This window comes from Petaurus breviceps, unplaced genomic scaffold (assembly GCF_028583685.1).
Source record: "Petaurus breviceps papuanus isolate PSGF00001 unplaced genomic scaffold, PetGlider_PUasm1.0 98, whole genome shotgun sequence".
NCBI classification, from domain to species: Eukaryota; Metazoa; Chordata; class Mammalia; order Diprotodontia; family Petauridae; genus Petaurus; species Petaurus breviceps.
Window position 1 is genome coordinate 50294416 of NW_027187460.1, and position 27907 is coordinate 50322322.

General features: G+C 37.3%; 1 protein-coding gene across 12 annotated transcripts in view; it reads left to right on the forward strand.

Annotated features, from left to right (window-relative positions):
• The window catches only part of SYBU (syntabulin), a 104460-nt gene that overhangs the window by 29986 nt on the left and 46567 nt on the right, over window positions 1-27907 (forward strand). For 11 of the 12 annotated variants that reach the window (XM_069081072.1, XM_069081076.1, XM_069081070.1 and 8 more), the window contains one exon: window positions 9429-9626. In XM_069081072.1, coding sequence (XP_068937173.1) covers window positions 9429-9626 — 198 coding nt within the window. Of the gene's footprint in view, window positions 1-9428; window positions 9627-23913; window positions 24035-27907 lie in introns of those variants that run through there. The other variant, XM_069081081.1, reaches the window with a different exon arrangement.

Here is a 27907-nt window from a genome sequence, read left to right on the forward strand (position 1 = left end):
ATGAAAACTAGCATCTTTGCCATTTCTAGAGCTGGATTGTTTTTTGCAAGTTGAGCTGTGGCCAAAACAGGCAAATGTCACAAGGCTCTGTGAGTAATGGTCTTGACAGATCCTCTTTGGCAAGCAATGTGTTGCTATGCCATCATCGTTGGCATGGTGGTGAAGGTTGACTTAAGGACTGAATCACAAAACCAGTATATTAGCAACCCCCTTTTTGTGATCTGTTCTCTCCTTTACCCCCTCCTCATCATCTGTGTACAGTACAGTACTGGATACCTCTTAGGGGCTCAATAAATGATTAATTCAAAATTGATTGATTCAAGATAATGAGACCCCAATGTGGAAATTAGTTTAGCATAACTTCCCTTAAGTAAATATGCATGCTGATGATAGGTGATATGAAACATAAGTAAAAAAAACTTGTGGAAAAAATACTACTGAACCTCTATAGATAAAAAAGCATTTTTGTGGTGGTTTGAGACTCTTATCTGGGGGACAGTCATTCAAAGATGATAGTTTTCCTATGGATATAGATAAATAACTAAATTAGGTCTAAAGAGGTGATGGCATTTTACTTTCTAACAGAAAAATAAGTTTCATTCTACTGAAGAAATAACAGTGAACAATAAACCCCAAAACAGAGATGTAGAAGGGACCCCGTTTGTTTTTCATTGCATAGAGGAATATGGGAAAAAAAGCTAGCAATAGAGGCTCAAGTTCTATTTCAGCCACTGTCTTTTATGGGGTCTTAGGCAATTTGCTTGATCCTTATCTTTGCTTGGCCCTGAGGAAGTGGGGAGAGTGCTTGGGCCTGGAGTTAGAAAGACCTGCGTCAGCTGTGTGACCCTGAGCAAGTCACTTAATCTTTCTTCCTCAGTTTCCTCAATTATAAAATTAGATTAATAACAGTATATACTTCCCAGGGCTATTGTGAGGATAAAAGATAAATGAAATAGGTGTAAAGCACTTAGCAAAGTGCCTGGCACATAGCAGACACTTAACAAGTGCTTGTTTCCATCCTCTTTTAAAGTAACTTATAAGAATAATCAGAATGTTGGGGTGGCTAGGTGGTGCAGTGAATAGAGCACTGGCTTTGGAGTCAGGCGGACCTGAGTTCAAATCCAGCCTCAGACACTTTACACTTACTAGCTGTGTGACGCTTACTTAACCCCAATTGCCGTCCAAAAAGCAAAAAATAATAATAATAATCAGAGTGAAAGCAATAAGCCATTCATTTTCTACAGTAGTTTATAGATTTGTTATTTACTGATGGTTCTAAAGGTATAAAAAAAAAGAATTAGTAGAAAAGTTCCATTTATATTGGTGCCAGGGTCACCTTGTTCCCATAATAAATGTTTCATAATAAAAACAGAGTTTATGGTTGCTTGTTTAATGTAAATTAAACCAATGAATCAATAATAAACCTTTATTTAAATGAATTCTGATACCTGTACTTTCATCAATCCATGATTTCACCACGTGGGAATTCCGATTTATCCTTTGAAATTCTTATTTGTTATGGTTGTCAATTTTTTTAAACACAACTCCCTATAGAGCAACTACCTAATATAACCTAGAGATTTTCCTCTTTTTTTTTTTTTTAAAAGAACAATGGGGTACTACTGTACCACTGGGGCTGTCCCTCTGTTTAACAAGAACGTCAAAGATAATAAATAACTAATCTATTTCCTTTTCCAGTCATCTATATTTTCAGTTGTAGCTTTTATGCCACTTCTCACATTGATGTCAATATGTTACACATTATAGTATACCATGTGACTTAATACTTTGAGACATTTGTAATTTTAATTCTTCTGAGATCATGATATTCTATGATTCATAGTCATAGAGCATCACTAGAATAATGCTGTTAAATAAATGAGGTTTTCAGTAGAGAGCAATTTGGAATCTTTTAAAAGATTAAGCAAGTGTCAAACAGGATGATATATTTTCACGTGTGTTCACCACTTATGGAAGATGTCTTGTATAATAAACTAAAAAAAAATAGTAAAGAAAAGGTTTCTCTTTGGATAAGATTATTCAAATGTTTCTTTTCCCAGATTATGTCATACAAGTTAATGGAGCATTTTAACATCTCCTTAGTGAAATCCACTATAATTTGAAATAGATTAGACTAACCATCCACATGGTAAAAACAAAAGGGATGAAAGCATTTATGTTCCTAACTAGGCAGATAGTTCATTGACTGTGTGTGTGTGTGTGTGTGTGTGTGTGCGCGTGTAAGAGAGAGAGAGAGAGAGAGAGAGAGAGAGAGAGAGAGAGAGAGAGAACTTGAATGACAAGTTTATTGATGATTAGTTCTAACCAAAATTTCAAAATGTTCACTTGCTGACAACTGTGATCACCCTTGGACTCATTCCCTTTCCATGTGGGGCTATCTTGATATCTGTTTCATTACTTAACCATCTGAGTGGAGTGAAGTCCATTGTTTGGCCACCAGATGACACTCCAGCTATCTCTGAGTAGTTTCTTTCCTCCCTATCCCCATTTCCACCTCTAGCATCTCTAGCTTTCTTGGCCAGCCAATGACTGATCTAGTTAATTCCCAAGTTCAATGGGAGTCTAGAAGACATAGTCTGAAATATACTCAGAATTAGCCCACATACAAAATTCTCTCATCAACTTATTTTTTTTGTAATTTCCTGTAGGTTGAATTCACCTCCTCAGTTATCTCCTATAGGATTTGAAAAGTCATCATTAGCAGCCATGAGCTCACACTCCAAGGGAGACAGAACACATGAAAAAATAAGATTTGTTTTCATTGTAAATGGAAAGATCCTAAAAGGGCAGTTATGACATAGATGACAAGGCCCAGGCATCCTTGGATTACATCCTCTGGTCAGGTGACTGTGCCAGGGGGCTGGAGGACATATAAGGATATGGGAAATTACCATAGTCTTTCTGGATGGTCTTATTACCACCATAGAGTGATAGATAGACACACAGATATACTATCTACATAGATAAATATACTTAGCTATATATTTAGCACTTTAAGGCTTGTAAAGTGCTTTGCAAATACCTCATTTTATCTTCACAACTCTAGGAGGTAAATACTATTATTATCCCCATTTTACAGATGAGGAAACTAAGGCAGGCAGGTTAAGTGAGTTGCCTAGAGTCACACAGCTAATAAGTGTCTGAGGCTAGATTTGAACTAAGCTAACTATTATTATAGATAGATCTTAAATAGGCATTACATGAAATCAAAATGAATCACATTTGAGAAATTGTGATTTTTTTATCACTGTTATTATAAATAGAACTTATCTTCATTCAGGTTAATTTCTGATTTTATGCTTTTCATAAATGAAATATTATTCAACCTCAATATTTAAAAATGTTCTTTATTTGTAGATCTTAAACTTTTACAACTGTTTAACACCCTATTATTAAAGTCATGGCTTATTTGGCTCAAGATTCTGCGTAATATGAATAGTTAGTGAAAATGAATGACATAACTTTTCTATGTAACTTTTAAAAATGAAATTCTGATAATCATCTGAAATAGTTGAACTTCTTACTTAAGTTTCATCTTTTATAGCTACAGTAAAAGTTTTCAAGAAGAAAAATGAGTGGAGAAAATTAGAATGCAGAAGGAAGGCTGGAAAGCTAGTTTGGAAACAGATTTCAGAAAATCTGGAATGTTATGTTCAGATGTTTGATCTTTAGTTGAAAATGAGGACTCATTGATAATTTTTTGGAGCTGTGTATTGCACTGTTTACTCTGGTGATAATAGAATAGAATGGAACAGGGAGAGAGAGAGGAGGCAGGATGATCATCTAAAAAGGCTGTTGTAATAACCTGGTTGAAATTAATCATGTTGATTTATTATTAAGTTGAAATTAATTTATTAATCATGTTGATTTATTATTAAGTTGAAATTAATCATGGTCTGAATCAGGGGAATGGAAAGAAAAGAAGGAATTCAAGTTATATTTTAGAGATAGAATCTACAAGAGTTAGTATTCTGGGTAAAACAGGTAGGAAGAAAATGAGAATGACATAAAGGTTTCTAAACTTTGAGTTGGGGGAAATAGGATGTTAATCCTACTTCAGATACATACTAGCTGTATGATCATGACAAGTCACTTAACTTTTCAGCCTCAGTTTACTCATCTGTGAAACATGACTAATAACACTTACTTCACAGGATTGGCATAATAATCAACTGAGCTAATATGTGTAATGTACTCTGCAAACCTTAAGGTTCTACAAAAATGTTAGCTATTATCATTATTCTTATTGGGGGAGGGGGTGAGCATCGTTGGAAATGGAAAGTTAGAAGCCACCCTAAGTCGAAGATCTTAAGTATTTTTATTTTAACTATGCTCTTCTTAGCCATTACTATATTTTAAAAGAAATTTCTTAGGCACTTAAACCAAATGTTACTATACATGTTAATACTGGAATACATGATTTCTATGGAATTGGTATAAGATATTACAACAAGAAACTTACCTGGTATACTTATATATTTAATATACTGTAGTGCCAACACAACATTCACAGCACTGATGCAGACTATGAGTATGTTGGCAAAATTCTGAATTGCAAAATATAACTGATTCTCCATATATAAGGCAGAAGCAAAACATTTATTCAGACACCAGAAAACCAAATCCCGAAACCAAAAAGCCAAATCCATCATAGCAACAAAGAAGTTAATACACTATAACACAGTAGGGAGCCACACCATCCTTTAGCCTTCCCACAAACACTTACAAGCCTAGCTGTCTCCTTGCTTGCTGTGTCCTCTCTGTCTAGCTGCCCTGACTCCTAGCTTTCTCTGGGCTCTGCTCTAACCTTCAGCAAGCTCCTCCCACCATGGGCTCCATGTGATTACATTCGGCCTATTAAGGGGCAGGGAAGATCTTCAAATTCCCATTCCCATTACATATACCAAATATACTTGTTTACTTGGTAAGTTGAGTATATTTACTGCATTTTTCCATGAGTAAGGACAATATTCATAAAAAGATAAAATGATGGAGTTTAAGAGCTGAAACAGATCTTGGGGAAAATCTAATTCAAGTGCTTCTTTATTGAGACCTCTGGAGATATTTGAAACAATTTGTAAGACATTTGCTTTAGAACATTAAGATTTTCCTTTAAAACATGCATTTTGAAAACATGTTTGAAGGGTCAACCTTTTTCAAAAAGGTTCATCTGCTGTAAATTATATTTTAAAATAGTATGGCTTTTACAACATATGAAAAAAAAATTTTTTAATGTTCTTTAGATTAAAAATATAAAAATTCAGATGCCATCATAGAACTTAAGGCTTCTGTAGTAATATAGCTCACACAAATGGAAATCAATTAGATTAAACTATAGTAAATATTTGGCAGAGGACCAATAAAAATGAATAATACATAATATGAGCTTTTATGATGTTGTTTGTTAAAGATTAAACATACAGTTATGCCAGTCTTTTGCATATGAAGGCCCCTGTTTCTCATGCCTATTGCCTTGCACATAGATAGCACTTAATAAGTTTGTTGATTAATTGATTGGTTGGTTGATTGATGAAATAATTTTCCATGCCCTCACATGGTAGCGATTGAACTATTAATATACATTGAATGAAAAAATAGAGGCTTTTGGAACTCTTGCAAAATAACTTTAGTAGTTCAGGTGTACACAGCTTTCAGGTCAGGAATTACTGTTTCGTACAAAGAGATGCGTCCAAGTTGGGATATTTAAGTTAAATATTATATTAAGTTTGGTAGAAGGACTCAATGTTTAAAGGAACCCTATAGAATAAATAGCCTTTTGTAGAACAAATCATCCTTTTTCTAATATAACCATTCTCCAGTTTTCTGTTCTGTAAATCATTTTAAAATACCCTGATTTATCAGAATACAAATACAGGACTCTATGTAGCAGCAAGCACCCCAAGTGTCCTCAGGGTCACTGACAACACAGGTTCTTAGATCTGCTTTGTTAAAGGAAAGCAACTCAAAATGGGTTAACAAGCTTACTTTAATCAGTCAGAAATGTATCGTTTACCTAGTTCAGGGGGAAAAGTCAGCACCCCGAACTTCAGATATGCAGACAGAATTATCAAGACAGAAACAGATCAAGTAGACAGATTTCCAAACTGTCCAACCATTACATCCATACCAAACAACATCTGGGTTTCAACATCTGGGTTTTTCAAAGCTGAGGGGCGGCTCTCAACGGCTTCCCAGAATCCAGATCAAATCACAGAACACTTCTCAAAGTGAGCCCCAAAACAAAGCTACACATCAGGGCTTATGTAGCCTTCTCCTGGCTCAGAGAATGTAACAACCTTATTGACCCACTGGCCAATCAAGAAGTATCTACTGAAAAACAAGCCTCCCACCCCAGGCTCCTGGTGCACTTTAGCCTAGGGGCAGGGAAGATCTTTAAAATTTACATTCCCATTACACGCTACCTTCACAAATACAGTTAGTTGAGTAACCTATGCAGAAGGCATTTCTAGGACACAGATGTAATCCTCCTTTTAACTTCATGTTTAAAGGGGTTTTTACTTATTATATGCATTAATTTCCAATTATGAATATGGTAATAACATACAACTGTGAAAATAAGAAAAACTTTTTAATTGAATATAAGCTTCATCATGCTTATTTACCCCAGTTGGCACTGTGCCTGGTTGTGTGTGTGTGTGTACATATGCATGAGGCAGACACAGGGCTACTTTTTCTTATAAGCAAAAGAAGCAGCTGCCTGGTGCTCTACAGAGGATACAATATGCTTAATCTGAAAAAGAGCAGGGGATTTAAAGGCAATGCCTTTAAAGCATGAACAGATGACCAAATCTTCTGCTGGCTCACCTGACTTGATAGAAGTGGCTAGATAGTACGCCGGATAGAGTCCAGAACTTGGTCTCAGTAAGACTAACATTCAGATTCTTCCATCAGACATGTATGTAATCTTTCATTCTCAGTTTCCTTATCTATGAATAAATAAATATAAATAGGGGTAACTACAGCATCTTCTTCTCATGAGGTACATGTAAGCCATTAAGCATTTATTAAGTTCCTACTGTGTGCCAGGCACTGTGCCAGGACACCCGGGATAAAAGAAAGGCAGAAAACAGTCCCTGCCCCCCAGTAGCTCACAGTCTAAAGATCAAAAGAAAGAATGAATATACCTGAAGTGCTTTGTAGCATTCTATACATGTGATTATGTGTGTATAAATGTGTATATTATAATGAATGTTTGATTAATTTTGTCTAATATAGAAATTGCTGTGAAGACTTCTCACAAATTGCATAGGCTGCTTTAAAACAAACAAACAAACTTCAGCCAGCATGTATTAAGTGCATACTATGTGCCAGGAACCGTGCTTGGTGATCAAAGTACAAACAGTTCCTGTCCTCCATGAGCTTTCATTTTTACCAGGGGAGATAACATATATACAAAATAAATACCAGGTAATCCCCAGGGTTCTGGGGAAACAATACTAGCAGTTAGCTAACTAATATTTATTAAGCACCTACTATGTGCCAAGTACCATGTTAATACTTGGAGGTGTGGTAGGAGGGGTGGGGGAGGTGTCCCTCTTCATAAAAGCCGGCCTTCATTGCCCACCTGACTCTACCTCTTTAGACTTCATCATATCCCTAAGACACTCATTTTCCTGCAAAATCTCACAAAACTTTTGACACTTATACCTCCTCAGTACCCTCTGCTTGGAGGGCAGAACTTCCATTCAAGGAGGGCCCATATTGTCATTTCCTACCCAGCTGTACTTCCTTGTCTTCCTCCATTCTGATTGAGACTTCTATTCCTTTATTCCATCCCTTCTTTTCACACCTTCCTTTAATGTGTTCCTTTCTCCCATTAGACTGTAAGCTTCTTGAAGGCAGGTACTTTTTCTTTTTGTATCCTCAGCCCTTAACACAACGCCTAGCACATAGCAGATACTTAATAAAAGTTTATTGAACGAATATAGAATAAATCCTTGATTCCCCTTAAAGCTCTGAACAGAACTTTAAAGAAAATCAAGGATTCTAAGAGACTAAAGTGAGGAAAAAGTACATTCAAGGCATGGGGGACAGCTTGTGGCAGGGAAAAGCATCACAAACTTGCAAAAGACCACCCAAGTGATCTCACAGATCATGTAATGAGGGCTGAAATCAGGGGTCTGTTGTTGTTTAGTAGTTTTCAGTCATGTCCAACACTTGGTTAACCCCTTTTGGGGTATTCTTGGTAAAGATCCTTCTCCACATCATTTTACAGATAAGGAAACTGAGGAAAACAGGGTTAAGTGACTTGTCCAGGGTCACTTAACTAATAAGTGGCTGAGGCCAGATTTGATGTCAGGTCTTCCTGACTCCAGACCTTGCTTTCTATCTACTATGATACCTAGCTGCCCTAAGGGGTGTGTTAATAAACCTTTAATTACTGACCCTCTAGGAAAAAAAGTACCACATTCTTTTAAGTTTAAGCTGAATTAGTAACATTTTCTCCCATCACTTTCTTAAGTATAGATAATCAACAAAGCAATTATTAACCTCCAAGGTATAAATGCTCACATTGAAATTTTAACAATTAAGGCCAGACCAGCAATCTCTGAGCAAAGGAGATATATGAAAGACTTTACTATAGAGAATAACTAATTATTTGTGAGCCAAAAAGCTCAGAAAGGATTTCTTTCAAATACTTTTTAATATTGTATACATTTTCTTTCTAACTTTAGTGGGTCATCAGTGCTTTATTGTAAACTTTTACTCAGTCTCTTGCCTGTTGGCATCACTTTCTGCATAACCACAGTTCCAAATCTTTTTTTGTCTCCTCCCCTCCCCTTGTACTACCTTGCCTCCTACTCTACTGAAAATAACAAATGCTTGCATTTTTGTAATGGTCAGTGGGAGTGGACAACTTGTGGCCTTGAGGCCACATATGACCTTCTAGGTCCTTGGGTGCGGCCTTTTGACTGAGTCCAAGTCTTGCAGAACAAATCCTTTTATTAAGATTTGTTCTGTGAAGTTTGAATTCAGTTAAAGGTCCTTGGGGTGGCTAGCTGGTGCAGTGAATAGATGAACCTGAGTTCAAATCCGGCCTCAGACACTTGACACACTTACTAGCTGTGTGACTTTAGGCAAGTTACTTAATCCCAATTGCCCTCCAAAAAAAAGGCAGCTAAAGGGCCACACTTAAGGACCTAGAAGGCCACATGTGGCCTATGGACCGCAGGTTTCCCACTCCTGGGACTCTAAGATTTTTGTGGAAAGCAAAAAAGAAAATATTAAAAATAAAACAAAGGTGGACATTCTACAAAATGTGCTCAAGGTTACAATAGACTGGGTGCATTCACTCATGTGTGTCTATACCTCATCTCATTGCTTACTGTTTCCATTGTATTCCTTGATTAACTGTCAGCACTTTTTTTTTTCTTCTCTTCTTTTAGATGATACTGGGTGCCCAAGTAGTCAGTCAGTATCTCCAGTGAAGACTCCCTCAGATACCGGAAACAGTCCAGTCAGCTTTTGTCCTGGAAGTGATGAAGATTTTACCAGAAAGAAATTTAATGTTGGAATGGTTGTTGAAGGAAATACCCAGTCATCCCGCTATAAGAAGGAACCAAAGACATGCCTCACCAAGCCAGGTATGTGTATGCTATATTATACATGCATACATATGTATATTTCACCATCCAGGCATGGCAATTAATTCTAATTAAGCAGTAAACACCCATTCTTCTCCCAGGTAATAAAGAATACGTAGGGCCATCAATGATTTCTTTTCACTTAGGGAAGGAAAATTCAATATTAAATTTTCATACTTGCTCCCTACAGCAAAGAAAGTAAACTCCCATTATGGGGGGATGAGGTGGCAAGATCTAAGGAGCTAAAACTCAACAGTACATGAAAGTGACAATGCCATTGGGTCCAGACTTAACTACACCAAGGTACTTCATGGCATCATGCAAAGCATATATAATCAGTTATCTGGATGTACATCAGCAGATCAGGATATACTTGCTGTCTGATTATTTTTCCCTCTTCTTTAAAGTTACAATATTATGATAGAAAGAGAAGAGAATGCAGAAGATCAGATGCAAGAAAGCCAGTTATCAGCAATACCTTTTTTTAAATTTCATTAATTAATATTGCATGGAATGTCAAAATATATAATAATTCTAATTTAGAGGTAGAGGATATCATCATCATTAAAATCTAAAGATCATTTTAGGATTCAGAGGAGCAGATCAGATATTTTAGGAATCATTGTCTTTGGTGTCCAAAATAACTTGCATTACTGGTTTGCTTCTCATCTATTAATAGTTGATCTATGGTTTGCGTGTGTATCTTCATCAGTTATGGACCATCTCCTGATTTCTGGTTAATGATGATGTTACTGTCTCTGACTGTACCTATTTGTAATTTAAACTCCAAGCATCTTCATTTTATGAGGGCCAAAGCAAATATTAGCTGTGGCTGTGCAAGTCTTTGCTGTCTGCTTTGGTCAGTCCTGAGTAATTGATGTCCATGCTACACTGACTTTCAATTCTCCTTCAAAATCCTTTTGGATACTCAGAATAGAAGGTAATTTAATGTCATGCATGAAACTTTGCATGTTCTTTCAATATTTGGATGGAGGCAATTGCTGAAAAAATGTGCAGCTTCTAGCATAGAGATATGAGTGCTTTAAGGGAGGGGACAGCAAATGTTAATTGAGATGAATTGATTAAAATTAGATGTTTGTAGAGAGATAAAAGGTAAAAGGATATTTGTATAATGGATGGTTTGAAAAGAAAACATGTAACTGGGGAAAAAATACGTATTAAATAAATCCAAAAAGGAAAGAAAATATAAGTATAAGAGAAGGACTATTGGTCAAAACAATTTAGGAAGTTTATAATCTTCAGGTAGAACAGTGGAAATGAATCAGGTAGGCACATGAAATAATAGCAAAAAAGGAAAAAGTGTCATTGTACATGGGGGTAGAGGTAGGAAGAAGGGTGGGGGGCGCAGTATGTGTCCAATGAAGAAATCAAGGTGGATTACCTAAAGGAAGTGAATGTTACTAGTCACATCATTCCTCTACTCAGAAATCTTCAGTGACTCCCAATCACATACTAAATCAGGTTCAAACCCCTTTGTCTGGCATTGGAGACCCTCCATAATCTACCAGTACCCCACATTTCCATCTTTATCTGAAATTATGCTCCTCTGGCTTTTTATATTCCACCCAAACTGGCATACTCTCTGACCCTGGAATATGCATTGTAATCTCATACCTGCATGCCTTTGCTCAGTTTTCTATGCCTGGAACCCTCTCCGCTTTGGAAAAACAGTGGAAAGAGCAGTGGATTACAAGGCATAAAAATTATCAAGAGTCTTAAATTCTCTCTTTTTTACCTTTTACCTTTTACCCATGAAACATGGGCAAATTATTTAACCTCTGTGCACTTCAGTTTCCTTGCATATAAAATAAGCGGGGTTAAGACTAGAAGATCTATAAGGTCCTTTCCATATCTGGCGGAAATAATTAGAAGAATAAGGGCTTAGCAGAAAAAGTAGAAAAACAGACTCCATGGAAAAAAAGAATAGTCCAAGTTAAATCTAATGAGTTCCTGAGACAACAAGAAATATTAGAATAAAATCAAAAGGTTGGAAAAACAAAAGAGAATGTAAGGTATCTACCCTTAAAAGCACGAAATAAATTAAGAATCACTGGACTCCCTGAAAAGTATGGCCATGCCAAATACTGAATACCACCTTTCAAGAAGCCATAAATGAAAACTTTCACAAATGAAAACTATTAACAACAAACCTACACAGTAAAAATAGAAATAATCCACCAGTCCCCTTCCCCCAAAATGGGGAAGAGAAAGGAGGGAATAAGCAATTATATAGTGTTTGCTATTTTTCAGGCATTGTGCTAAGTGCTTTGTAAATATTATCTCATTTAATCTTCATAACAACCCTGAGAGGTAGCTACTGTTCAGGGTTGAATTTTACAATTTTTTTACAATTGAGGAGACTAAGGCAGAGATTAAATGATTGCCCATGGTCACATAGCTACTAAGTGTCTAAAATCACATTTGAAATCAGGTCTTCTTGACTCCAGGTCCTTGGCTCTATACACTACACCACTTAGCTGCCTAATGAATGAAATTCAATAAATTAAAATTCCCAGGAATGTTACAGTCAAAATTTGGAGCTTCCAAGTCAAAGAAAAATACTAAAAGCAGCCAGATAGAATTCAGATACCAAGGAAACACAGTCAGGGTCAAATAAGACTTGGCAACTACTATAATAAAAGACAGAAAACATTGTGATCCAGAATTTTAAAAGGCAAAATATAATGGCATACAGCCAAGAATATCTTACCCTGCCAAAAAGAGTATAATCCTACAAATGGATTTTTCATTGAGAGGACTTTTAAACCTTCTTGAAGAAAATACCAGAGTTGAATAGAAATTGTGAAATACAAACACAGAAATCAAGAGAAAATTGGAAAGTTAAGTAAATTTGAGCTATTAGAAGGAGCTAAATGAGGTTGAAAAATTTTCTAATAGAAGGAGAAGTGTCCCTTCAGAATCCTTAATGTTTTGAACAGTTACAGAGAGAACTAGGACATACAGAGGGTGTGGGTGTGTTTTCTTTTTAAATGATCTGAGAAAAGAGAAAGAAAAGAGGAAAAATGGATAAACTAGGGAAGAAATGAGGAAAGAGGGAGTCCAACTATTTCTCATAATTGGAGCACATGAGAAAAAGAGCATAGAAACATGGAGGAAGGGGTGGAGGAGTAGGCATCAAATCTCAAGTTTAACTGGACTAGAAATAGGAGGGATGAACACATAAATAGGAGTGAGTGCTGAACTACATTAAATTAACCCAGGGAAAAATAGGCATAGGGAGATGGGAGTTTAAGAGGAAAGGTTGAGTCAAAGAGGAAATAGTCAAAGGCAAATCTAATAAATTGCTTGTACTAAAAGAAAAAAAATTCAAAGCAAATGGAGAAGAAATAAATCAAGTTATTAGAAACTATTTGTCAGATTATGTGGCAGCAAAACAATTATATGAAATTAAACAATATTTATAAAAAATATAAACAAATTAATAGAATAAGACTAAGAAATAGAGAATTTGAATAATACCATCTCCAAAGAAAAAAATTGAACAATTCATTAGTGAACTCCCAAAGAAAAAATACACCAACTAGATAGATTTACAAATGAATCCTACCAGACATTCAAGAAAAATCTGTTTGCAAAAATAGGAAGAAATCCTAAAAAATTCCTCCTGTAATACAGATATGATCTTGATGCTTAAGGCAAGGAGAGACAAAGCAGGCACTTTTTGTAGGATTAGAGGGTTTATGTGACAGGAATAGGGATAGATAGGGACTAGAGCTCTGATTTCATTAATATTGGGAATTCACAGGTAAGAGATTCTTTTTTTAATACAGGTTGGAACCCCTTCTGCAGTTTATAGTCTTAGAAAAGTTCCTAGAATGATGAAATGTTATATTACTCATCCTGGGTCACATAGCCTGTGTCTACCCATGTTTTCCTTTTTTTCTTTTTTTTTAATTAGCAAAAAACAGAGGAATATTTAATTACTTTTTGGTTTAGGAAGCTCATGCATCAAGTTTCACTTTTTAAAAATGTGTCATTTTGAAAGGAAGCTATTGGTATTTGAGAAAAATGTACTTGTTGATCTGGAGCTCTCTAAAAGTTCAGTAGAATGAATCTGTCAAGTTTATCACATCAGGGGTAGGGGAAATCATGGAAGTAGGGCATGTAAATGGCATTGCAACAGAGGTAACTGGGAGGTCAATCATTCAATTGCAGGAAAAAGCAGAAATCTATGTCTCTAGCTTTCTGCCTACCTTGACTATAAGCCAAAATGGACAAATGCAATGGTCCCTCAAGCTTGGCCAAAAATGAATCCTCTGTTGACCAGGTTTTGTTTGTTTTTGAAGAAATACCATATATTGTAATCAACGTTAGCTCCCTGTAACATCATATAGTTAGAATTCCCTAGATATCTAGATGTCTGATAGTTCTAAATAAGTCTAAATAATATAATTCTGAATCTATTTTATTAAAATTTTGGTTTTGCAATACATTATATTCTGGATGTATGAGAAAGTAATCTAATAGTGTTGGGATCTTTAGATAGAGACATGAGGGTGGCAAGTGTAATAGAGTGTTAGGCCTGAATCAGGAAGACCTGAGTTCAAATTTAGCCTCAGATACTTATTAACTATAGGATTCTGAGCAAGTCATTTAACCTCTACCTGCCTCAGATCTCTCATCTATAAAATGGGGGTAATAATAGCACCTACCTCCCAGGGTTATTGTGAGAACACAAACTTTGTAAAGGATTTTGCAAATTGTAAAGCAATATATAAATGAGTTATATAAAAGCACTGTTACTATCCATAAGTTCTGTAGTCAAAAAGCAAAATTATTTCACTTTGTTGATCATGTATAGAATGAGAAAGAAAGCTTTTTGTTGTGTTTTTTGTGGAGAGTGGCAAATGTTGTGAGCTGATGCTAAAATAAGCACCATGCCAGCTGTACAGAGATCTCACATTAGCATTTCCTCTCCCACCTGTCTACACACACAGTCCTCCTGCTCTGCTGATGAGCCTTCTGAAATGTTGGTGTCCATAATTTTGGCATCCTGCAGATTTAATAAGAAAGATCATCCCCCAAAACAAAGATGCAAACAGTTTTGCAGCCCCCTCATATTTGCATATTTTCTGTCTTTTATCCTGCTTTCAAAACCCTTATTTGGTTTATGGTGAAGTCAGAGGTGCATTTTCATGATGAATTTTTTAAAATATAGACATGAATATCCTCCACCCAGAAACACCTGGCCGTGTAACAGTTTTAGACTTCCCTAAGCAATTGCTTACTACCCAGGAGCGTCTTATCCCCAGAGACTCTAGAGCTCAATACAGTTTAACAAATACATGTATTAGGGATACAAATCAAACAGGCCCTTTGTTCCAGTGACTTCTGAGAAGTCAGTTATACAGAGAGGTGGAAGCAGACAGGAGAGTTAAGAAACAAGTATTTAGGAAATGTGGGGAGGAAACAGGTGAAAAGTAAGTAGTTTTGCTTAGGCCCACTGTAATTTAAAACACTGTTGTTGCTTTAAAAAAAAAAAAAAGAACATTCAGAAACAAATGTTGAAATCTCCATTTAAATGGCAATATTCTAACTCTTCACCATTTAAGCTAAGTCTGTATTTTCCTGTCATCAGATACTTCTGCTCTTACTGAAATTGGAGACTATGCCTAGCCCAACAACACCTAGCTTACAACAATAGGTCAAGATATAATCCTTTCACATTATTTCCCATGTTTCACAGGACATTTGCAAGAAGCCTCAGAAAGTCCTAACTAGTTTGGTGATTCATCAACCCCATTTCCTTAAATAGATACAAGCAATTTCACACACTGCAAAAAATGAGCAGTGATCGTAGTGCCCATATGTGAGGCTTATGTCACTAATGTCTTTGCCACTTCAGTCAGGGCTGATTCATGTGAAATAAAAGTAATGATGCTTCATTTAATGCAGATGCCACTTATCCAGCAGCTTCAACTATCCAGAACAGAGCAGCTTGGTCAGGAACCAAAAAGCCTTCTAACCATCTAAAATAGCACTGGTGTTTGTGTATATTATTCACAAGAGACCTCAAATCCTCAGACAGAGCCTTAGTTATACTTTTATTAAACCCAATTTAGCCAGACTTGGTTATCTGACTTCTCAGGCCACAGTCCTTCAGAAGTAAAATCTGAAGAAAGAAGAGGATTGTGGGAGGCTGAGGTCAAGCCCACTGACAAGTATCCAAGAAGAGAGGACTAGCTTTCATTCTGAAAAGGAATAGGGACAAAAAAACAAACAAAAAACCTGTCAGAAGTCACTGTTAACAAAGGGCCTGTTTGATTTGTATCCCTAATATCTAGCATAGTCCTTTCAACATGATACACATATAATAAATATTTGTTGATCTGAATTGAAAAGCAAGCATCACAGTTCAAAACGCTGAGTACTCAAGTGCCATTTAGTGTCTTACTGTCTTTGATAGCCCAGTAGACCTCAGTAGCCTCTAAAGGTATCAGGGCCTTAAAGGCATCTATCTGACAATGATTATTATCAGCCTGAGCTATCCAAGAAAGGTTCCTACACTAAAAATGTAGCCATCCATTAGTCAACACGCATTTATTAAGTACTTAATAATGTGCTTGGAGGCTAAGCACTCCCATCTACATCTACTGCTCTGCCCAGTTTCAATTCCGTGGAACAAGAGTCTCCAGCCTGGGTATTCCCTAATAGTCCCCCTTCTCTGCTTTTCTGGCTTCTTTTGTATGTTGTCTCCCCCCTTACATTGCAAACTCCTTGAGGGCAGGGACTTTCTTTTTTATTCATTGTATCCCCAGAACTTATCACAGTGCCTGGCACGCGTAGTATGTGCGTAATAAAAGTTTATTGGATTGGATAGAAAGGCAAAAACAGTTTCTGCCCTCAATGAGTTCATATTCTAATGGAGTAGACAAGGAAGAGAGAGAGACAGAGGGAGACAGAGATCTGGACATAAGAAATATAACTAAGGTTGACTGAATTGGATTGAATAAAAAAAATAACCAGTTTCTGTGTGAGGGCTTGAGGGATTTATGGTTATGTGTACATATATACATATATACACACACATATATATATATATATATATATACACATTAAAAGAAGAAGGCAATATCAGAGGGACTGGAGTGGGGACCCCCAAAAAAACCTCTAGTAGAAGGTAGAATTTGAGATGTAGCTTGAATCAAGCCAGGGAAACTAGGTGTCCAAAGTGATGAGAGAGAACATTCTAGGTATGCAAGACAGCCAGTGAGAAATGCACAATTAGGAGATGGAATGTCCTTTGTGAAGAACAGCAGATCAGCCAGCATCACTAGATCATAGAGTGCATAGAGAGGGAAGCAGGATATCATGGAAAACACCTTAGAAATATTTCCACCAAAAGTAATTAAAATCAAGTCCTGATACCTAAAGGGGTAAACTTCCATTATCTGGAAAGTTCACTTATGCAGAATACCTTATTCCCTTAATGATGCTGAATAAATGGGGAGTATTGCTGTATTTGCACTTATTACTGTTGGTCAGGAGTATCTACTGTGGTATAAAAATGTAGGCAGTCATGTGCCTACATTAGCACAGTGCCTGGCACACAGTAGTCACTTAATAATTATGTTTAATTGTAATTTTATCGTGTAGCATTTTCTTTGGACATGAAAAAACTAATGAAAATATTTGTCAAGCAGTATTCCAGTATGTATTTATAGAAAACTAATGGTGTTCCTAGGCAAAACGCTGAGATCTAATATTAATAAGCATGTCTTCATTGTAATTAGCAAAGCTATGGCCCATCTCCAAAAGAGAAATTTATAATCCCCAAAGGAAACTATGACAGTTGAGAAAGAATAATTTATTTAACAGGCCTTCTCATTTTATGTTTGCAGAGCACAGAGTATCCCAAGATTTATGTATGAAGCTGATGCCATCCATATTTGGGTTGTTTGCATTCTTCTGACTATGTTATGTTGTTAGATCCCACATATCATAGAAAAGCAGGACTATATGACTGGTAGGACACAAAACAAGCAACCTAATGAGCCCAATTGATTTGGGAATGGAGGGGAAGAATTGGCAAGAGCTCTGGTGTTTTCTGTCAGCCAGTCAACAAATATTTATTCTTACTATGTGCCAGGCACCATGTTAAGTGCTAAGATACAAGGGCAAAAACTGGGTCCTCGCCTCACAGAATTCATAATCTAATGAGGGAGTTATGAAAAAAATTATACTTATAAGACATATATACATTATAAATGGATGGTACTGGGGTTAGGGGATTAGGAAGGGCCCCCATAAGAAGGAAGAGAGTTCAAGCTGAGTGTTGAAGTAAGCCAGGCAATCCAGGAAGAGGTAGAGGTGAGGAAGGAGCATATTATAGGTATGGGAGCCAGGTAGTAAAAGGCACAGTCTGAGGTGGTATATGGTGTTCAAGAGATAGCCAATGTTACTGAATCCTAGAGTATATTGAAGGAAGAAAAGTGTAAGAATAAGAAGACTGGAAAGGTAGATAAGGGCCAGTTTGTGAATGGCTTTAAAAGCCAAACAGAAAATTTTATATTTGACTCTGGAAGTGATAGGAAGCCACTAGAATATATTGAGTGGGGGCTGAGGTGGCAGACCTGAGCTTTAGGAAAGTCACAACAGTCAATAGTGACTGGGGAGCATGGAGAAGGCTGGAGCAAGGAGAAAATTATTACAGGGAAATTTTTTCTGTTCATTTTCTGTTTGGGTCCAAAGGTATTTTCTATGCTTCTGATATGATACATATTGGTAATATTCTTCGACATAGGCTCATTATGCATTTTAACTAAAAGTGTTAAAGAGTAGTTTTACATTCCCACTCTATTGATCCCTAAAACTTCAACATTTTCTTTCCGAGACAGGAAAGAGAGAGTGGTTACTCACTTAATAATTTCTTCCAGTGGTTTACTTTATAATTTATCATTTGCTCACTAATCTAGGAAACATGGAACAATTATGGTCTAGAGACCAATTCTACACAATTAGGTGCAATTATGATTTGTGGAACATAGTGTCGCAATTGATCAGCTTACAGAGTTTTCAATATCTCATCTCAAGTCATTTTCCTTGATCCCGAAAAGCTCCCAATCAATTTATGGGTACACAATGTACTGTCATAGCCATTACATAGAAATGGGCATTTCTTAATTCTCATGTTCCTAGAGGTAGACATCTTTAAAATTCTAGAACTTTGGAGATGTATTACATATATTCTAAAACACCAAACTGGAGATCTGCAAAATGTTTGGGGTTTTTTTTGTTTGTTCTGGGGGAGAAGGTAAGACAATTGGGGTTAAGTGACTTGACCAAGGTCACATCACTAATGAATGTGTCAAGTGTCTGAGGACCCGTTTGAACTCAGGTCCTCCTGATTCTAGGACTCATGCTCTATTCACTGTACCACCTAGCTGCCCCTGTAAAATGCTTGTTAAGGGAATTAATATTTTAAGGACTGAGTGGTATAGACTGATTGTATTTAAATCAAACAGAGGTGTACTATATTCAGAAATAATACAGTGGATTTATCTACTGTCAGCACCATAGATTATTCTGAAAGGGCTCAAGTCTGCACTTTTACATACCACTCATTTGTAAATACCTATTATTAGCAGTATTGTTGTGAAGTTGCATTTTTCTAGGTCGTACAGGGAAAAGGTTCTTTTAGGAATTTTTTTGCAAATGCTGTTATTTTTGGAACATCAAGCTCTTCTAGAAGGAAAGGACTGGATCTGTTCTATAGTTCCTGACACAGCAAAAGAAATACTTAATGAGGTAATTCTCCCCAGTGTCTTTTAAGCAACTACCTGTTAGCATTAGGCATCTTTGCAAGTCATGGTAATTCAGGTTGCTGATTATTAAGTTACTACTTTAGTACACAAAGTTCTTGTCCCCAGTGATTTGCCTTTATGTAATGGATGCAATCTTCCATGACCCCATAGAATTTGTTAATATAGCCCCAAAGGATTCTGACATTCAAACAAAGAGTTATTTGGGTTCCAGAAGAATATAGCTCAACAAAAGAAGGAGAGAATAGAGTTCTTCATTTGGAGTCATGACACCTGGGTTCAGATTCTGGCTCTGCTACTTAGTACTTAAGTGACCTTGGACAGGTAACTTAAGCCTTAGTTTTCTTATCTGTAAACTAGGGGGAGGAGAGAGGAAGGGGGCTGGATGAGATGACTTTTTTAAAGTTAATTTTATTTCATTTTCAATATTTGCTCTCCCTCCCACCCCAACCCTCCACTGGAAAAGAAAAGAAAGGAAAACCATTGTAACAAATACACAGTTAAGCAAAACAAATTGCCCCAATGACCATGTTCAAAACCATATATATCTCATTCTTCATCTTGGATCCTTCACCTCTTTGTAAGGAGAGTAGTATGTTTTATCACTGGTTCTCTGAAGTTGTGGTTAATCATTTCATTGATCAAAGTTCTTAAGCCTTTCAGGGTTGTTTGTCTTTATAGTGTTGTTTTATGGTATTAATTTTTCTCCTGGTATACTTACTTCACTATGCATCTGTTCATATAAGTCAACCCAGAGTTCTCTGAGACTATTGCTTTCAGTATTTCTTATGACACAATAATATTTTATTATTGTGGTACATTAATGTACAATAATTTATTCAGTCATTCCCCAATTCTTGAGCTGCTATAAATATTTTTGTACATATGGGTCCTTTATTTCTTTGATCTTTACTAGACTTGATGACTTCTAAGATCACTTTTTGCTATAAATTTATGATGATATTTAATGATTAAAAATACCTCAAACACATTGTTTCTTCCACCTGTTTATATCTGATTAATTAAACAAATGGACTAGCCAATTAGATAAAGCAAAAAGGTCACATTAGGGGGTAATAAGAAGTCAGGAATTAGGTGATAAGGGGCTAGGCTATTATTGGTGATTGTGAGAATAAAGAGAATAGGAAGATGCTGAGAGATAATGTGGTGGAAGAATTTGTAGCACACACTATGAATTCAGTGTTGGGATTAAGATAAAGATGAAATTAAAAATTAACTTGAAGGCTTAGAAAATTTCATGGTATTGCTAATGACAGTAATGAGAAAGGTTTTGGGACAGAGGTTGTATGTGCATACAGGTCACTTTATTTTTTACCTTGACTCAGTTTTTGTTTCTGTGTAGTCATTTTTGTTTCTTATTAGCTAAACTACATACATATGTTTTTACAAGCAAGATGATTACTGGAGGTGGTGGAATCTTTTTTGACCACCTAATTGAGAAAGACTTCCCACCTGAAATGAGATTTAGAAAGTACAAGAGTAAGCTCCTTGAGGGCAGGGTTTTTTTATGACTGGTTTTTCATACTGCCTTTGTATCCCCAGTGCCTGGCACATAACAGATTCATAAGAAAGACTTATTGATTAATTGCATCTTTTCTGTACTACTTGGGTTTTAGTGTGTATTCAACTGAAGCAAAAATATTGGCAAACCACAAGTGGTAGTGACCATGTAACTGGGGAGGAGTAAGTTAGGAGCTTAATTAATAAGTAATTAGTCAACAAGCTTTTTTAAGTGCATAGTATGTGCTGGACATACTAGGTCCTGTAAGACAAATGCAAAAAATAAGGTAATTCCTACTCTCAAAAAACTCCTGAGCTATTAAGTGACCTTAGTGGAAATCCATACATGATGAAATGGCCAATTGGGAAAGACTTCTTGCCTGATCTTGCCTAATCTTTCCCATGATACATGGCCAATCCATGCGTGAAAAAGAGTCTTCTCTATAGTATGTTTGACAAGTGGTCCTCCAGCCTCAGTGAAGATACTTTGATATACAACAGTTAACTGTCAACAAGCATTTATGAAAGGCTTATTATATGCCAGGCATTGTGCTAAACCCTGGGAATACAAATATTCCCAGAAAGTCAGCACCTGCTTTTAAGGAGCTTACTTACATTCTAATTGGGGGGACAGTATGTAAAAGGAAGACCTGCTTTTTACAGGATGAAGTTGGGAGGAGAGATGAAGATGCCTTGTCATAGAGACATCAATAGAGAAAGTACAGAGAGTCAGGAACACAGTCTGGAAAGGCAATAAGACATGGTTGGTCTGGGTGTCCTCTTTAAACTGGAGGTTTGGGGAGGAATCAGTCCCTAAGAGGCAAAGGCTGCTTGGCTGAGAGTACATTGAGCATGTAAATGGGATGAGCTTCCAGCATAAAGAGGTATTTATAGCATAGTAAAGAAAGCTTAGAAAGTTAGAAATGCATCCTAGAAAGCAATGCATGAACATAGACAGGTTTCTACCTTTTGTGCAGTAGTAGAATGTTCATTTTTGTCTAAGAGGTTCCTATGATATTTGTTATCTCCCTTTAAAATTACCCATCCTTTTCTTGGACCATAATTAAACCACTTGAATTCAAGCCCTCCTTACCTCTCATCAGGATTGTAATAGCAATCATCTCCTAACTGATTTCCTTGCCTCTAATCTCACAGTGCTTCTATCCATTCTACATTTTTTTTTTTATGGAGTACACTGGTGGTTTCATTAGTGTTGGGAGACCTCTCAGTGTGGAAACTCCCTTCACAAAAACAGACTGAACTTCTCTGTAATTTAGGATATTAGAGAGCTGCCAAAGCACTGAGAGGTCTTCTGATGGGGTGCTTGGGATCTATGTTTGTAAAATCAATTTGTAACATCAGTAATGATGGGGTGCTTGGGATCTATGTTTGTAACATCAATTTGTAAAACTTTGTAACATCAGTCTGTAAAATCACACTCCATCTCCCCCCCCCCCACCCCAGAGCAACTCTGCCCCTTCCCCCTATCCGGACTCTGCCTAAGGAACAACTTGTGACTCCTTTGTCCTTGCTTAATCTAGCCTTATTGTAGTTGCCTCATGTCTCCTCCTGTCTGACCCAAATCTCATCTCCAAATTAAACTCCTCAAACTTTTATCTATGCACTGAAGTCACAAGTTCCTCTCAGTCAGCCTTAACTTTTATCTATGCACTGAAGTCCCTTACATCCATCCGGTCAGCCCTGACAATGGCAGTGCTACCCTTTAAAAGTAAAAGCCTGTTCCCCCTTTCCCTTGCAGGTCCCCTAAGGATCCTTGCCCGCTGTAAAGCGTATAATAAACTTTTTCAACTCTGACTCCAAGTAAGACTGAGCTGAATTCTTTCCAGACTGAATCGCAGGTTCTGGTCTTAGATAAGATCAGAGTTCCTGCCGAACCTAATAGCCATCCCTCATCACCTTCCAGATCTAAATCTATGATTCTGTGACCATCTTGTAAAATATTTCCAGATTAATTTTCCTAGTGCCTAGCTCTAATAGCAGAACTCCTGTGCTCTAAAACCTTGAATAACTCACTAGTATCTACTGAATAAAGTCCAACCTCCTAAGACTGGTATTCAAGGCCTGCCCTGGTCTTGCTCTATTTAATCCTAACAGCCACATTTCACACTACTGTCCTTTAATATACCCTCCATTCTACCTAAAACATGCTCTTCTTCCTCAGCAGTTTTGTTTTAATGCCTAGAATTTTCTCTCTCATATCATTCAATTGAAATCCTGTGTATGCTTCTGCACTTGGCTGAAAGGCTACTTCCAACCCTGAAGCTTTCTCTGATTCTCCCAGTCAGAAGTTACCATTGGTTTCTTTTGCACTTAGGACCCTATTTTGTTGTATATGCATTGTTGTCTCTCTTTAGCATGCCTCCTCCCCACCCAGATTATAGCTACTTGGAGGTGAGGAATCCTGTCTTCATTACTTCACTCAGTGCCAAGCAGATGCTTGCATATCAGATACTTGATAAATACTTAAACAATGAATGATTCAGCCTATCCTGGTCGTTGAATGAGATTCTTTAAGCACGCGAATGATTTGCATCATTCTGCCAACTAAGGCGCGGCATTAAAAATGCAACAGATTTACTATAGGATTTCCACGAGTTTTGTTTTTTGGTGTACTCATCCTTGTTTATCGTGATTTCTGCTCTCGCTGTCTGGTTGGGAAAATGTCCCGCCCCAAATCCTGAAAAATATTTGCCTCTTTCTCCCTTTGCCAATGCAGCATTTGCTGCACTTTGTTAGAAAATGGTCGGTCTCCATTCATGAAAGCAGGCGTTTCATAGAGAATGCTGCATTCTCCTGGGCGGGTGGGAGAGAATACACTTTTTACTGATAGGCCCGATCTTACTCTGCCTCCTGTTGCTATGGTGCCGGGCAGATTTGCTTACTTGACCTGCAAATGCAAGGAGGCTCTGTCTCCATGGTTACACCACTATGAAACTCCACTCCACTGAGAGATGAAAATGCACATGGTCTATCCCTGCCACAGACAAAGCACCAGAGGTGGCCACAAGGACTTGTTTGCAGTGACCATGTTTGCATTGACAGTCTCTGAAGCTCACCTTTTAAGTAAGTAATGATGTTTGTCACAGAGTATTCATTTCTGCGGGCAACACCCTGGGTTAAAATCCATACCTGGTAGGGGAAGAATGGAGCTTACAAAGCCAGTTTCTTCCCTGTCTTTCAGGAAAGCCCTTTAGCAAGATTTCATACCCAACTTTAGAAGAAATGGGGCTTTTTTTTTTAACGATTTGGGAATATCTTTTGTGCAATCCTAACCTTTTTTTTAAAAGAGAATTTATGAGTGCTTAACATTTTCTAACTCTGTTCCTGAGAATTGTACCTCATATGTTTGTAAAACCAAAGCCAGCCGTCACCCAGTGGTATGCATGCCATGGGGACTACAGGAGCACAGCCATAAGGAATTCTATTTGGCATCATGTGTGCAAATAGTTCACCTAGGGGAGATGGGCCGCTGAGTTGGTTGAGAAGCTACACACCCATTATTGAGAATAGCCAAGTCATGTGATGGGGAGAGGGACTAAACGTGGTCTTCAGTTCTGTAGGGAAATTATTCAATGAAAAATTATCCTGACATCTTTTTGGCTTGTTTTAATGATAATGTCCTGCCAGTCTTCTGGTACAGCCAGTAGAATGTCTGAAAGCCTTCATGGCCCACGGGATTCACTTACTGATTTGATATATTGCTTTCAATAGCACACTTCCTCACTTCTCTGGCCTGGCTCCTCCAAATGTGTGAGGTTGGGTTGCAAATGTTGTCTAAAACAAATGAGTCATGGTAAAGTGTTGTTCATCTGGTAGGCAAATGTTGAATCCCCAAGGCATTCAAATTCATTAATAGAAACAAAAGAAAAGTCTGATATCCTAACCTGCTAGTCTATTTTGGAATTTTATGATAAAATTGTTTGGATTTAGCCTGTCCAAGATACTTAGTATCTTACGGTAAATCAATAAAATATGCCACATGTTTCCTGATATTTTCTACTAGACTATAGGCTACACGAGGGCAGGAACCATGCATTACCTAAACTCCATCTCCCTTAGTGCCCAGTCTTGTGCTCTTCACACAGTAGAAGCCTATTCATTGTTTGCTAAATTGAATTGTATGTGAGAGATTATTTTAGTAGCATTGACAGAATGCGGTTTTTAGTAGCTAAATCGAATTTTATGTGAGAGAACATTATTTTAGTAGCATTGACAGAATGGAGCTGTTTTTCACACTGAATTTTTCTTTTTGGAGGGGGGAAGGCAAAGCAGTTGGGGTTAAGTGATTTGCCCAAGGTCGCACAGCTAGTAAATGTCTGAGGCCAGATTTGAACTCAGGAAGATGTCTTCCTGACTCCAGGTCTGACACTCTCCACTGTGCCACCTAGTTGCCTTGTATGGTCTTGTAGATAGCATACTGGACTTGAAGGCAGGAAGTCCAGAGTTTTAGTCTGTCAAATGCTTACTAGCTGTGTGACTTTGGACAATTTACTTGACTCTCTTAGCCTCAATTTCCTTACGACAATGATTATAACAAGATTGTTGTGGAGACAAATGAGATAATATGTGTGTGAATATATGTACTGTATATATGTGTATGTGTTTGTATGTATTATGCATATCACTTTGCAAACCTTGAAGGTCTATATAAATGTTATGTTGGGACAAGCTTTAGGTAAGCAGCTTAAAAACATAATATTATCTATACAGGTGACAGAAAGTTCTAGGACTAGAATCAGGAGAGGTTTAAGTTCCAATCCTGCCTCTCTTAGTAGTGTTGGGAACCTGAGCAAAGTACCTCTCTGAGCACCTGGTTCCTCATGTCTACAATGGGAAAAATGGTGCCTGCCTATTGGGAGGATCAAGTGATATGTGTGTGTGTGTACATACACACATGTATATACATACCTACACATGTGTATATAGACACACATGCATGCATATACACCTATGTGTGTGCCTATATGTATATGTATGTGTGTGGAGAGAATATATATTATATATATTCTGTAATTCTTAAAGTACTATATTGTTGTTCAGTTGTTTTTCAGTTGTGTTCAACTCTTCATGACCCCAGTGTTTTCTTGGCAGATACTGGAGTGGTTTGCCATTTCCTTCTCCAGCTCATTTTACAGATCGAGAAACTGAGGCAAACAGAGTTCAAGGGATTTGCCCAGGGTCACACAGCTAGTAAGTGACTGAGGCCAGATTCAAACTCACAAAGATGGGTCTTCCTGACTCTAGGCTCTGTGCTGTGTCAACTATCTGCCCCCAAAGTGCTATATTAATTGCCAGAAATTATTATTTCAGGGATAGATGAGGAGGAGAAGGAAGGAAGATGGGATCCCTCTCTTCCACGTAGGGCTTAAACCTAGAGGCCCAGGAACCTTGTTGATTGCCTTTACCAGTGTTTCTTACCTATCTCCTTAATATGCTCCACTGTAGTGTTTAACATCTCCTATATTGCATGCCCTAAGAAGACTGACTCTTGTCTGGGTACTAACAAGTAAACTGAGCCAAAGGAGATTTTCTTAAAAAGAAAAGCAGCATTTAACATTGCCTTTGTGCCCTGACAGCTTGGTGTAGTGGAAAGAATACCAGACTTGGAGAGACACACGTCCTGGATTCAAGTCCTGGCTCCACAACTCACTTGTTATATGACTTCAGATAAGGCATTTCACCTTACCATTTCACCTTTGTTTTCTCATCTGCAAAATGGATATAATAGAACTCAAAACAAACTACATAGGGTTATTGTGAGGAGTGAATGAAGTTATGAATCTAAAGTACTTTATAACCACAAAGCACTATATAAAGATGAGTTATTGGGATTTGTAGTAGCATGGCTGCAACCCCTAAAATTGGTCTAGCAGTTCACTTTACCAAAACGTTTTTCCCCTGCTGTTCAGTCATTTTCAGTAATGTCTGACTCTCTGTGACCCTATTTGGGGTTTCTTGGCAAAGATACCAGAGTGGTTTGCCATTTCCTTCTCCAACTCATTTTACAGATGAAGAAACTGAGGTAGACAGGGTTAAGTGACTTATCCAGGGTCACACAGGTAGTAAATGTCTAAGGTCAGGTGTGAACTCAGGATGATGAATCTTCCTGACTCCAGGCCCAGCTATACCAACATTAAGACATGCATACATAGAAAAAGTGAACAGGCACAGCTTATAATGTGTCTTTCTTTCCCCTTATGTGTGTGACTTCATGCCTTGGTAAATATCCCCTTAATACACTGATCCTGCAAGTATAATCCACATTTAATAAAATGTGTGCCCTTATATGATCTTCCTAGAATGATCTTTCAGTGGATTAAAAAAAAAGATAAAAGGGGGTTTAGATCATAACATAGCATGTGGTTAATGTTATTAACTTGCCCTCACAATGTGACAGCTGCATTCTCAGTTAAACTTTTAGGCTTACTTCCTCTCCAGAAAGGATTTCTGCCATCAGAGATAGTAAAAGCCATGTTGTAAAGGAGTATTGCTTTGATTAAGCAAAAAGTCTGTGAGAGAATAGGAGATGAAGAATGGAAAGGGATAATTATCTATTGGTGAAACACCATAGCCTCACACAGCCACTCCCTGCCTTCTGAGCCCCCTGCATTTGCATCCATCCAGGATGACATCTGATCCCAGAAAAAATATGAAATCCACACCATATGCACAGAGCCTGCTGGTGTCGGTTTAAAAATGCATGAAGAGTTGACCTAGATTATCTTTTGCAATTTTTTCAAACTTCATTTCCATTTCCCATTTCTCCCTCCTGGCATCATCTGTGCCTTCCATCTGCCTGCCTAGGGATAAGGAACACAGAGCTTGAAGTATCCAGGGCTGCATTGGCTCTGAGATACCAAAGGCATTTTAGCACTGTGGTTTAAATTAAAGCCTTACAGTTTCGAAACTTGGATTAGGTTTATTCTATGCATAGGC